The sequence below is a fragment of the Crotalus tigris genome, unplaced genomic scaffold (genome assembly GCF_016545835.1).
Source record: "Crotalus tigris isolate CLP2741 ecotype Arizona unplaced genomic scaffold, ASM1654583v1 scf7180000024514.4999324561:1519799, whole genome shotgun sequence".
Taxonomy (NCBI): domain Eukaryota; kingdom Metazoa; phylum Chordata; class Lepidosauria; order Squamata; family Viperidae; genus Crotalus; species Crotalus tigris.
In genome coordinates this window covers 331,830-345,608 of record NW_024100687.1, presented here as the reverse complement: position 1 = coordinate 345,608, position 13,779 = coordinate 331,830, and the positions used below count along the sequence as shown (strand labels likewise).

The 13,779-nt window shown below is 41.1% G+C and overlaps 1 protein-coding gene across 5 annotated transcripts in view; it reads right to left on the bottom strand.

The window, feature by feature from the left end:
• The window catches only part of RASA4B (RAS p21 protein activator 4B), a 73,052-nt gene extending 59,644 nt beyond the window's left edge, over positions 1 to 13,408 (bottom strand). For 3 of the 5 annotated variants that reach the window (XM_039333985.1, XM_039333983.1, XM_039333982.1), the window contains exon 1: positions 13,329 to 13,400. Coding sequence is in view for 2 of the 5 variants with exons in the window: in XM_039333978.1 (XP_039189912.1) it covers positions 13,105 to 13,169 (65 nt within the window). In the remaining 3 variants the exon portion in view is untranslated. Of the gene's footprint in view, positions 1 to 13,104 lie in introns of all 5 variants that reach the window. The other 2 variants (XM_039333978.1, XM_039333979.1) reach the window with 2 other exon arrangements.
• Between the last annotated feature and the right edge of the window lie 371 nt (positions 13,409 to 13,779).

The window sequence follows — 13,779 nt, the reverse complement described above, 5'->3', positions numbered from 1 at the left end:
GTGATGGCTTTTACTTCCTTCTCCTCCATGATGACTATGCACATTAGAAATCCAGGTGGAGAAAAAAAGGGAGGGGGAAAGGCTTTCACTGTTTGAATAATGCAGTGCTGAAGAATAAGAGTCTAAAAAAATTATAAGCTTATTTATCAATGCATATGGGTTACAAAATCTGACACTATACCCCACAATCCCCTTTTTTCTACTGGTTCAGGGTTTCAGGGTTTATGCAAATTTGCAAGGTTTGGGGGCAGTGTCACCCTAGCATAAAGTGAGGGAAACCTTACATAGATTTACATACATCCCTATGTATAGGATGAGCAAAATGCTATTCCAAATACAGAATACAGATAGTCCTCATTTAGTGACCACAATTGGGACCAGCAACTCAGTCACTAAATGAAGCAGTCACTAAGTGGAACCACAACTGTGCTTATGATTTTATTTTAGTTTTCCTTTGCTTTATAGACCTGCGAGAGGGTCATAAATTTCTGTACCTTCTACTGTTTTAATTCTTCTAGTTTTTTAGTCTTTCCTGTTGTAATTATAGGCTTTAATAAAATTACTATGAAAAAGAGCAAAAAAATAGACTATTCCCTTCAAATTTCAAAACATCTGATACTTGCTGATCCTTTAGACCTTTGCAGACCAAGAGCTTGGTCTGACTGTTGTGGTTTTTCTTCACCAAATATCAGAAACTGTTTAGAATTTTGTTTCATTTGGGTTCCATATAATATTTTCTTTTATTCTATGTTTTTGAAGCTGGTACTAGTACTAATGTAGTACAAATAATAACAATTCCTTACAGAAAAACTAAGTCTCCTTTCACATCACCACAAGAATTATTCAACTACAAATATACAACAAAAACTAAATTTACCGAGGAGTAAAAACTAAAAAAAACAAGAAAAGAAAAATGGTTACTTCCAAACCTGTCCTTTTTAATTTGTCCGAAACCAGTTTCTGTATTCAGTTAATTAAATAATAAAATACTTGACATTATTCAAGATACAAAAGAAGGATTATTTGATGGTATACATGCATATCCTAAAATGTCCGGGAACAGCTCCATATATTTTGCTGTTCAAGATGAAGTACCATATCAGGTCTTGCATCCTAGTTAGTTATGGTGCATTCAACATTGTATAAGTTATAGGCGAAGAATTCTGGAAATACCGGTCTCCAGCCTTAGTGGCAAAACTACAATAAAAATATGTATAAATAGTCTTTTGACATAAGATCTTTCCTTTAACAATCGTTCAAGTTACAAAGGTGCTGAAAAAAAAATGACTTACAACTGGTCTTCGCATTTATGACCGTCACAGCACCCCTGCGCTCAAGGGATCGAAATCCAGGCACTTGGCAACTAGCATGTATTTGTAATAGTTGCAGCATCCTAGGGTCTCCTGAATGCCAACAACCATCCCAGGAGACTTCCAACAAGCCAAGTCAGTGGGGAAAAAGATGCATTGATTTAATGACCACTGTGAACTGTTTAGCAACCATGATAAAAAAGATTGCAAAATCAGCCCCAACTCATTTAATCCCCGTCTTGCTTAGCAATAGAAATTCTGATCCCTGGGGTCATAAATCAAGGACTACTTGTAGTATTGTAATATAATCAAGGAGAGAAGCAACCTAGAAATAAGGAGAAATTTCCCAAATGCTAGAACAATTAACCAGTGGAATGACTGGCCTCCAGAAGTTGTGGGTGCTGCAACACTGGACGTTTTAAAGAAGAGAATGGACAATCATTTGCCTGAAATGATATAGGGTTTCCTGCCTGAGCAGGGGGTTGGACTAGAAGACCTCCAAGGTCCCTTCCAACTCTGTTGTTGTTGTTGTTATTTTTCCTGCCATTTCATGATTCCTGCTGCCTGAGGCAATTGGTAAAGGTTAGAGCGGCTTCTGATGTAGGAAATCTGTATTTTGGGACAGAAACCCTTCTTTTTTCCTCTCACCGCTCATTTTGTGCTGGTGAATACAGGTAGTCCTTGACTTACAACAGTTCATTTAGTGACCATCTAAAGTTACAAAGGCACTGAAAAAAGTGATTTATGATAATTTTTCACACTTACAACTGTTGCAGCCTCTCCATGGTCACATGATCAAAATTCAGACACTTGGCAACTGACTCATATTTATGACCGTTCCAGTGTCCTTGGGTCATGCAATCACCTTGCGCGACTTTCTGGCAAGCAGTCAATGGGAAAACCCGATTCACTTCACAACCATGTTATTAACAACTGCAGTGATTCACTGAACAACTGTGGCAAGAAAATGGAGCAAAACTCACTTAACAAATGTCTCTCTTAGCAACAGAAATTTTGGGCTCAATTGGGGTCATAGGTCGAGGACCACCCATATTCAAATGTGTTTCTACCTAGAGGTCATCCGAGGAAAGCTTCTGCTTGGTCCTTCTATATGTCAACACTGGCCAGACTTCCCGTTTTGTGACAACAGATTCCACATTTTCAGTTCTCAACAACACCCTTGCCGACTGGCAAGTAGAAGAAAGTGGGGAGACGGCTATGGATTGAAAGGCAGAACCAGGAATCTGTTTTTCCAGCTTGGAGTGTTTAAGAGGGCATCGTGACATTTCCAGCCGGGTGCCTTTTTGCTGTTCTTTTTAATACATTAAAAGGCTTGGCCTTCTCAGGTATCAGAAAGAACACAAGGCAGGAAGGACCGCAGCACAGCTGCATGTAGGCGTAAGAAGTGGAGAAGAGGGGAAACACGCGAGGAAGCGGCCACTGTAGTGTTGTAATGCAAACTCTTCTCCTTGCATTACATTTTATTATGACATTTTATTCGTGATGCATGGGAGAAAAGAGTTTATAGATTCTAAGTCAGTAGTTTTATTTATTTTTTTATTCCAATAGTAATAGTTCATTTCTCAGCAACAGATAATCAGGTAAGAATCTTGTCTATGAAATAGAAGGATGATTAGGGAGCTGGAGGCTAAAACATATGAAGAACGGTTGCAGGAATTGGATTTGTTTAGTCTAGTGGAAAAAAAGATTAAGGAAAATATGATAGCAGTGTTCAATATTTGAGGAGCTACCACAAAAAAAGGGAGGGTCAACCTATTTTCCAAAGCACCAGAAGGCAAGGCAAGAAACAATGGATGAAGACTAAACAAGGAGAGAAGCAACTTAGAACTAACGAGAAATTTCCTAACAATGAGAACAATCAACCAGTGGAACAACTTCCGAAACTGTGGTTGCTCCATCACTGGAAGCTTTTAAGAAGAGACTGGACAGCCATTTGTCTGAAATGGTATAGGATCTCCTGCTTGAGCAGGGGGTTGGACTAGAAGACCTCCAAGATCCCTTCCAATTCTGTTATTCTGTTATATCCATAGCTATTTCTTTTCTACAAAAGTAGTAGCTATAATGAAGCCTATGAAACTGGGAATTCTGAAATTGTTCATGTGATTAGAATTTAGTGTTCTATTGTATTGGAGTTGTGTAGTATAATGGTTAGAGTGTTAGATTAGAAACAGAGAAGTAAAGATTCTAGTCTTCTCTTAGACATGGAAGTTAGCTTTTGATAATAGTTTTTTTGGTGATTTTAGAAGCAGATTTTGAATTAAAATTTATTTATTTATTTATTTTATTTATGAGACTTATATACCGCTTTAAGTGCAAGCACTCTCTAAGCGGTGTACACCAGTAAGCAATGTATATATATATATATTTACATTGCCCCCAACAATCTGGGTCCTCATTTTACCTACCCCGGAAGGATGGAAGGCTGAGTCAACCTTGAGCCGGTGAGATTTGAACCGCTGACCTGCTGAACACAGTCAGCTAAAGTGGCCTGCAGTACTGCACTCTAACTGCTGCGCCACCTCGGGTTTCCTCCAAGTTTTACACTCTTGAAATGTATGTTCTATTCTATTCCAGATCAAATGTGATTATTGGGTGTTCATTAAGAGTATTCCAGGGCACTCTGGGCAGGGAGATGGGTGGCATATAAATTTAATAATTAAATAAATATGAAACATGCCAATCTGGCTATTTTGGAATGCTGTGGTAGATCAGGAAGTTAATCCTTCAAACCAAAAGCTGTTCATGTTATTCGATAATAGAAGACATGTTTGGAGGAGTAAATGTCGATGGAGATTCTCAGTCATGCAGGTCCTGGTTGTCCCAAAGATGCTTTTTCCCAAAGGCAGCTGGACTTTCTTGGTTTTTTCTTGAAGATGTCTCACTTCTCATCCAAGAACTGAATAAGCTTCTTGGATGAGAAGCAAAACTTTTTCAAGAAAAAAGAAAGTCCAATTGCCTTTTGAAAAGCAACTCTGGGTTTGGAGGAGTAACTTCCAGAAAATCATCAAATCATCCCTGGACTAGAGGAGAAATGGAATTGGTAGGTTATCGATAGTTTGTTTTCTTCTTAGTTACAATTTACATGGTGGTATATATCGAAGATATGAGCAAGCACTGCCCCCCTAAAGTTGACTACGACTAGCAGAGTAAAGACCTTTATCTTTTACATATCAAGGATGTTTTATTCCTTTGTTTCAGATGTTGCTTTAGAGCCTTCAAATTCTGAAAAGGGGTTTACAGAGTGTTTATGTGCTATTGGGTGGCTGTAGAGGCATTATATGCCTATTGGTGCATATAATGTTATGTTCAAATAAGCCAGGACATTCCATTTTTAATGTCGTGAGAGTTTAGTTATTCTGTAATTTGGAATAAATCAGAATAAATCATTCAGTCCAGTGATGCGATTCAAATATGTGAACAACCGGTTCTCTGTGTGGATGCCACTTCCGGAAGTCCATTCTGGGCCTGGGCAACAAAAAATTAGCTACTGGTTCTGCCGAAGTGATGCGAACTGGCTGAATCTCACCACTGGATAAGTCCCAGCAATAATTCTAGCAGTTTTCTAAACTGAAGTTTTAGGCTACTTTTTCCCTTTTTTTAATGATTCTTAACAAGCTGCCTTAACTGGCAAATTTGAAATTATTCCAAATTCTGACACAAATGAAAAGAGATCTAGACAGACAGTCCACAATTATTTCGCGTATTTAGAGTAAACTAAATGTGATTAAGATGCATTTAATTCCAAATGACATGGTTTATATTTTAGGAGGTCTTATATTCCTTCACATTACTTTAAAAACTTTATACATTATTCAATAGCTTCCTTTGGCAGGGGCATTCTTCAGCTTTTTCATCTATAAACTACAACTGTTGGTAAAAGCAGATTTAACTTTCCACTCTTTCAGCTTACCGTTGGGCATATATTTTGGCTTCTGCATTTCAGAGTAACAGAATAATAGATTAGGTTTGCAAGGAACCTTGGAGTCTTCTAAGCCAACCCTCTGTTCAAGCAGAAAACCCTGGTGATTAACAATGTACCTTATCTGGAACAAGGGGCTTCAGAATTCAGTTCCTTTGAAGCCCCCTGTTTGACTGCACTGATACTCAGGAAAGAATTGGGACCAGTTTAATCAGTCTGCTCCAAGCCCTGTTGGATCCTGTTGGATTTCAGAGATAGCTTGAGGTGGTTGAGGCTAAGCTATGCAGTTCAACTGAAATATTAAATGCCACTTGAAATGAGAGGGACAACCACCCAGCCTTGGATTGGATTATTCCTGTGTGACCTCTCCCCGTTCACAGAGCCTAGGAACCCCTGATTTTTCAGAGGAACTCTAAGAGATGAAATGGTGGAAGAGCTGTTCCCCTGGAAGAAGATGAGCAAATCCAATAGATCATGTGTAAAAGCCTTTATTAAAGCTTTCTTTCTGGTGATAGGCGTGATGAAACGTAATTATTTTCCCATAATCACATCTGTAGATTGTTAGCTGGAAGCTTTGTTTAAGATAATAGGTGGCAAGGTGGCACAGCAGTTAGAGTGCAGTACTGCAGGCCACTTTAGCTGACTGTGTTCAGCAGGTCACCGGCTCAAGGTTGACTCAGCTTTCCATCCTTCCGGGGTAGGTAAAATGAGGACCCAGATTGTTGGGGGCAATGTAAATATATATATATATATTGCTTACTGGTGTACACCACTTAGAGAGTGCTTGCACTTACAGTCTCATAAATAAGTGCTTGCACTTATAAGTCTCATAAATAAATAAATAAATAAATAATCTGGTCCTTCCTTGGGAAAAGGGGCCAGAGGAACATCTGCAGAGCTATTGTGCCAAGGTATCTGATGAATAAAGTTATTCAGACCTTCCTTGACCTGGAGGAGAGGACTTGAGCTGAGAGAGGACTGGTTATTTGGGAACAACTGCAAAGCCTGTTGGCCTTGAGGAAATGCCATCCATCTGTAGATCACATTGTGATTGGCTATAAGCTGAGGCATATATTGGTCCAGTATCTGATTTTTTAAATATAAACGATGCTGCAATTCAATGGATAGATCACCTAGATATTGATATTTGAACAGATCTTTTTAACATTTATGTTTTATTGTGTTTTACTAATCTACGTGAAATGTTAATATATATCACTAATCCATATATGATGTGCTAAATAAATAAATCATTTCCCTCCATGATCAGTTTACATTGTGGGATAATTTCAGATGAAAATCATCTGAACTTATATTTGTATATTTATTTATTTTTCATGTCACCTACTCCTGTAGGTTTTGAGCCACTAACAATCAAGATCAGCATGAAATAAAAGCAACTCCTTCAAAAATAAAACATTTATCCATATGCCGACTTTTGAGATTCCATCAGATGACAATTGTGTATAAATAGGACTTGGAAGACCTGGCTGATCTGATCTGAAAGGAGCTTTATAATAATATTACCAAACCAGCTTAGTTCTAATAAAACAATTTTTTTAAAAAATTCAAAAATTTAAAACTGAATTTAAATTATCTTAGAATGATTCTATGCAGTTTAATCAAATTAAGCTTTTCTTATTTGCCATTCCTGCTTCTAAAACTTGTTAATTTAATTAAATATTAATATTTGTTAATTTTGGAAGAATCTGAGATGATTCCTATGCCAGAAACCCCCTTTTTTAAAAGTTCATGATAATAATAAAGTTGGAAGGGACCTTGGTGGTCATCTAGTCCAGTGGTTCTTAACCTTTTTGAACGAATCGCCCCCTTGAGCCAATAAGGAAGTTGTCATCACCCCCCTCCCCCAACATAACCTCTCAATCACAACATAGGAAATAATTCTTCAATTTATGCAAACACTTTTTTGTTTTCTTTAAAATTGTCATAAGGACATATGATGCAAATAATTTATTTCCAGTCTTTTTCCTATATCTCAACTATGTGAAAAATTTTGGTGCCACCCGTCACTTTATTCCCAAACTTCACGATACATGTATTTCATTATTATCTTATTTATTCAAGACACTTAAATGTAATGACCACTGAAAACAAAACACTGGGAGCCGCAAAACCCTTTTGACATCTAAAATGAAGATAACACTGCATAGATCCTTTTTTACCTTTATTATATATATATCTTCAGTGTTATCTTCATTTTAGATGTCAAAAGGGTCTCTCTCTCTCTCTCTCTCTCTCTCTCTCTCTCTCTCCTTCCCTCCCTCCCTCTCCTTCTTTCTGCCCTTGGTCTGCCAGTCCTCTTCCCCCACTCAGTATGTCTGTGTGTATGTGTGTGTGTGTGTGAGAGAGAGAGAGAGAGAGGCACTTGTGCTTCCTCTCTTTTTCCTCTCTTTCTCTCTCTCTTTTTCTCTTTCTCTTCTCCCTCTCTTTCCTCTCCCTCCCTCTCCCCTTCTTTCTCCAGGTGAGGAGAGAGAGAACGAAAGGCAGAGGGCGCCGAAGGGATGGGGAGGGGGGCAGGCGGCATCAGAAGGCCCCCTGTCACTGCTGGAGGCACCCAGCTCCACTGCCCGCCAGGACTGTGGGGACGCCCCGGCTCACGGTCACGTTGGCAGGCCGTCCCACCTGCTGCTGGCATCCCCGGGCTCAAGTTGGGGCTACGGGGCATCTGCGGAATGCCCCGCCCATCAGATGCATCGCCAAGCCTCCCCTCGCTCCACCGGCGTCCCCGGGCTTAAGTTGTGGGACATCCGCGGAACGCCCCCCGTCAGCTGCATCGCCAAACCTTCTCCCGCGCTGCCGGTGTCCTCGGTCAGAACCGGGGCAACGATCCACTTCCCACCAGGACCAACGTTGGAGCCTTCCATGCTGCCGGTAGGTCCATCGTGCTGGAGGAGCTGTGGCTTCTCTGCACTGTGCAGCACTCCCAGTGATCCGCGACCCACCAGCATCGCCCAGGGAGCAATGCCCCCACCGGCCGGTGCCCCAGCTGGGACTGCCGCCCGGGGGGCAGCAGGAAGAAGGGGAGGAGGAGGAGGGCAAGGAAGCCAGTGCCGGGCCCCAGGAGGAGGCGCTCCTGCGGGTCCGGCTGGGATTCTTCTGCTGCTGGTTGGAAAATGCCTCCCCGCTCCCATTCTCTCCCCCCCATCTTCTGCTCACCTCACATTCTTCGCCAACAAAGCAGCCAGGACTCCGGCACGCCTTCCCAGCCAGCTGGGCCAATGGTCCCGCGGCTGGGGATCGCAGAAGCTGCTCTCCCTCGGGGCCGTGGCTTGCGGAAAGGCTGGCCTGCTCAGCTGAGGCTCTGGTGGGCTGCTTCCAGCAGGGATCCCGGTGCTTCCCCGTGCAGTTCCCCGGCTACGTGCTCCTCAGATGGGGCCAGCCAGGAAAAGGGATTTCCTATCCGTGCTTCTCCCAGGAGGCAGGGCACCCGGGCGCAGGGCCAATCAGGAGCCCTGCGAGGGGGCATATCCACATGAGAGAGAGAGAGAAAGAGAGAGAAGCACAAGTGCCTCTCTCTGTCTCTCTCTTTCTGCAAATGACGAAGGAGGCTTGGAGCCGCAGGGGAAGGCTCAAAAGTGTCCCCAAAACGTCTTGCTCCATCGCCCCCATGTCGCCCCCTTTTCGTTCCTTCGCTCCCATGTCGCCTCTTTTTGTTCCATCGTCCCCCTGAAAAATGAAATCGCCCCCTGGGGGGCAATATCGCCCAGGTTAAGAACCACTGATCTAGTCCAACCCCTGCTCAAGCAGGAAACCCTATACTATTTCAGACAAATGGCTGAAGTTGAAGAACTACAGTAAATGAGGTTGAAATTAATTATCGGCACATTTGTAGGAATAAGGAGTTTCGATGTCTTGTTTTTCTTTTTAAAATATGAAAATAGGCTTTTATCTTGAAATGTTTTTGTTTTAAGTCTCAGAAAATATTTCCTGAGAATTAGAGGCAATTTTAGAACTGTTAGAAATGCCTTCCAAAAGATTGCAGCATTAATCCATTTAGCTGGGGCTCATCTTCTTATTACCATATTTTGGCTAAAATCCACAGGATTCTTAACATAAATTTAAATAAATTTTTGCAAGTAAAGAATATAAATATTCTTGACTATTCCTGTTTATTACCTGATTTGGATACTGTCGACTTCAAAGGGGCTCTCAGGGATTTATATAAAAAATATTTTTAAAAACACACTAATTCAGTACTTGAAATTTACTAAGACATCAAGAATTGTGTAAATGGAACAGTCAAAAGAATCATTATACAACACTGAAAGAATATAAAAAACTGATATCCTGTAATGATTTGTTCATATATTATGTTTGTCTGTGCTTGAATTAGGGATTTTCCACTCTCAACAGTACAGCAAATTGCAGGAATAGGTAGCATCAAAACCAAATAAATAAATAATATTTTTTCATCTTTCCTATTATTTTCTCCTATCGGTATCTTATGATTATCGTTTTGCTGTTTGTATGTACACTGAGAGCTTATGCACCAGAGACAAATTGCTTGTGTGTCCAATCACACTTGGCCAATAAAAGAATATTCTATTCTGTAGTTATTCCATATATGTATACATACATTTTAGATATATGTATATCTAATGTATCTTCTGCTTAAATTGAGTATTTTTATGATTTGTCGCAAAGTCAGCCAGATGTTCAGACTGAATTTAGTATTTTATCCACCTGTCGAGTCCTTCCCAAGGATAGGCAGATGTGGACACTTGATGTATTGTTGCACGAGGTAAGCTGTTCTGAATAAAGCTTTTGCAATTGACTGATGGTGATTTTGTCATTTATTATTGTCTATTGAGCGCTTGTGCTGTCCACATCATCAAGACAGATTTATCTTACCCAACAGTTGAAAGGGCAAGAATGTGAAAAAAGCTTGTCTAGGTTAAAGCCAAGACCTTGCTTTGTTCCACCATAATTAATCAAAGACATTCTGTGGTCAGAAGACGGAATGCCAATACACCCTCGAAACTAGGAGCTGATTCTCCCTTGTCCCGCCTTTTAGAACCCTTTCAGCTGATGGTTATGGGCACCTCTGAGTACATTGAATTTCTCATTCTAACTCCTCACTGAAGGGAGAAAATATTTACTTGAATCTTGAATCTCCTCAACATTTGGTTCCAGTTGATTTTTGACAATATTTGGTTCCAGTTGATAATGCTTTCGACATTTTCGAGAGGAAAAGAAAAACTGATCACAATTCTCTGCTTCCCAAGAAGTCTCAAAACTCTGCTCTCTTTCAGTTCCATGAGAACCACCTCTAAACCAGGGGTAGGCAAACTTGGCTCTTTTATGACTCGTGGACTTCATGCTGGCTCAGGAATTCTGGGAGTTGAAGTCCACGAGTCATAAAAGAGCCAAGGTTGCCTACCCCTGCTCTAAACATTTTGGCTCCCCATTGTTTATGCTTTCTCCAGGCGTTTTTGGAGGGGGGGATGACTGCCTACAAGAAAGGGTTGACTCCTAGCAACTACAGTTAGTCCTCGACTTAGGATCACAACTGACCCCAAAGTTTCTGTTGCTAAACAAGACAGTTTTTAAGTGAATTTTGCCCTTTTTATAACCTTTCTTGCCCCAGTTAAGCAAATCACTGCAGTTGTTAATTCAGTAACATGGTTATTAAGTGAATCTGGCTTCCTCATTGATTTTCTTTGTCAGAAGGTGATCACATGACCATGGGACACTGCAATTATCCTAAATACATGCCAATTGCCAAGTGTCCAAATTTTGATCATATGACCACAGAGATGCTGCAAGCGGTCCTAAGCATGAAAAAATGACCATAATTCACTTTTTTCAGTGCCGTTGGTACTTCAAACAGTCACTAAACAAATGGTTGTAAGATAACTGTACTGGATAACTCCCTGCAGATTTCTTGGCAAGGTTTTTCCTGAAATGATCTGCCCTTGCCTCATTCCTAGGGCTTGGAGTGACTGGACCATGTTGGCTTTGTATCCAAGGAAGGATTCAAGCTCAGGGTCTTCTGGTTTAATATCCAACCTCCAGAACATAAGGTTACTGAAATATATATATTGTAGATAATAATGGATAGATATAGTACTTTTGTAAAAAAAAAAAAAAAAGGTGCCAGAACTCACACGTCATACAATCCACCTTGCCTACCCTACAAGGTTTATCTTTGTAGTTGGAAAAAAACCCTTTCAATTTTTAGTGTATTTAAAAAACTAGGATTTTGTTCAAGGCAACTCTGGAAAATCTGTCAAAAAAAGGTACCAGAACTCTGTTCTATGACAAAAAAAGCCCTGGATATATAGATATAGCTATATAGATATAACTATATAGATATAGATATATTTGATAGTTGGGAAAGAGAGTCATTTTATGGTTTCACCTTAAATTCCTGGCTGATTCCCCTGTGCAGAAAAATCATCTATCCTATGGAAAAAAAAACCTCATTTCTGGTGGTCTTTAAGAAGAATCCAAATAACAACCCTCTGAGGATAATTTGATTGGTTTTCTTGCAATTGCAGAGGGTTGAATTAGATGATCCTTGAGGACCCTCCCAATTCCATGATTATTTCCTAAAACCCAGGCAAAGACAATTCTAAATCCAACTATTTTTCCTTCAGGGGGAATCTATGCAAGATAATAGAGAATAATTGCTGCATTTTCTCACTTTTGTTACTCCATATTTCCTTCTAGATAGCCATAGTTTCTTCTCTTTCTGTTCCTCCAACATCAAATAATGCTGAAATTCTAAAAAGAAGGATCATTAATTCCCAATTTCAGTAAGAAAAGGAGAACCAAGAGCTTGGTTGAAATCTAACACAAACGAATCCCTGATTTTAAAGATCTTGCAAAAAAAAAAAAGTGTTTACCTTTTTTGACAGCCATTTCATTGTCTGTGTTCACTCAACACACCTAACCTGCTGATTGGACTAACCATTTCTGAACATCCCTTCCACACTGAATCCATAACAGACCAAACTGGTTGAGCTATAATCTAATGGAAGGACCAAAAGTAGCAGCTTTCCCAAAATCACAAGCATAACCAGCTTTGGAACACATCATACCATCCTGAACCTTTTAGATGATGCCACAAGCTTCCATCTGAATTTGCAGAACTAGATTACAAGAGCTATCTTGGAAATCTGCAGAGGTTTAGAAATCCCAGCAAATTATCTTAACGGCTATTATGATGTGGATGGACACTTGCTGGATGAGGGAATACAGTTGGACACCCCAAGATGATTTCTCAGTTCAGGCTGCAGTATTATTATGGGATTTGGAGAGTGGGAGACCAGAATCCATACCTCAGAAGATGGCAACTGATGGAGTCAATGTCTCTTAAGTCTCCCACAAAGATACTAATACACATGCATCGTCAGAGGAAAAGTCTACCTCACTCTGCACTTTTCGATTTTAAAGACAGTTGCAAATGTCTCAGCTGAGCCCCAGAAAGAAAGAAAAAAGAACAAGGAAAGCTCCAGTGGCGCGTTTTTTCCTCAAGGACCGGTTGAGTCCAAGGAAATATTGCAAAGTTATTCAAGCGTAAGGACCACCCGGTCCTTCTTTCCCCTCCCCACTTTAAGCTAGCAAGAAACTCCCTAACGCCCACCAGGATGGGCGAAGAAGACTGCGGGCTGCTCTGCAAAGGGGTCCAATATACTAGGCTTGCCAAGGAATACACGATCTAAGTCAGTAGAGGATCCTTCGGAGTAAACACATTGAGGGTTATTGCGGAAGACCCATCGCAGAAACCGGCAAACTGGGCAAATAAAGAGGTGTAAATAAAGCTGGGCAAATAAAGAGGTGCACAACAAGCGTGCGGGGCCAGGACACGAGTCTGTTTTTTTTACTTACATGTCTTTGGCTGGCAAATTTTTCCCTTCCACTATTCGAATAAACAAGGAGCTCCTTTTAGCCATGGCTAATCGCACACCGCCTGGGAAGAAGGACCGCGAAAATGAAACACTAGCGTCGGATGGCCTTAATCGGTGGCGGCGGACTTGCTGGGTGGATGCCCAACGTGATGAAGACACTTAAAAATAATAACAACAGCAATGAAGAATAATTGGAAACGAGACCTGAAACAGCGAGTGGAAAGACCACTAACTCAAGATCCTCCCGCATTTCCACGCAGCCTTGCCCGGTTCTTCTCTATATATGGGGTATAGGAAAGGCGCACTCGTGCCCGGTTTTTATGGCTCGGCCAATCAGAAGACGAAGAGAGAGAAGGAGGCGTGGTCGCGAGGAACACTTTCAGCTGTGATTGGAGGAGTGGCGTTCTCGCTGCCCACAGGAGCCCTTTCATGCTTCCGAATTGTGACTTGTGGCTCCAAGTGAAGTCCGCCCACGCCGCGTCCGCCTGAGGGTTTGGATTGCAACTCCCGAAGCAGGCTTTCCTTGGCAGGGGATGATGGGCATGGGGGTGGGAGAGCCCGATGATCTTCCTCGGCAGGTGATTTGTTTGGTTTTAGCTTTATGAGACCCGGGCATCCAGCTTCCGGACTGATCTGCATTGGGTAAATGCCGGCG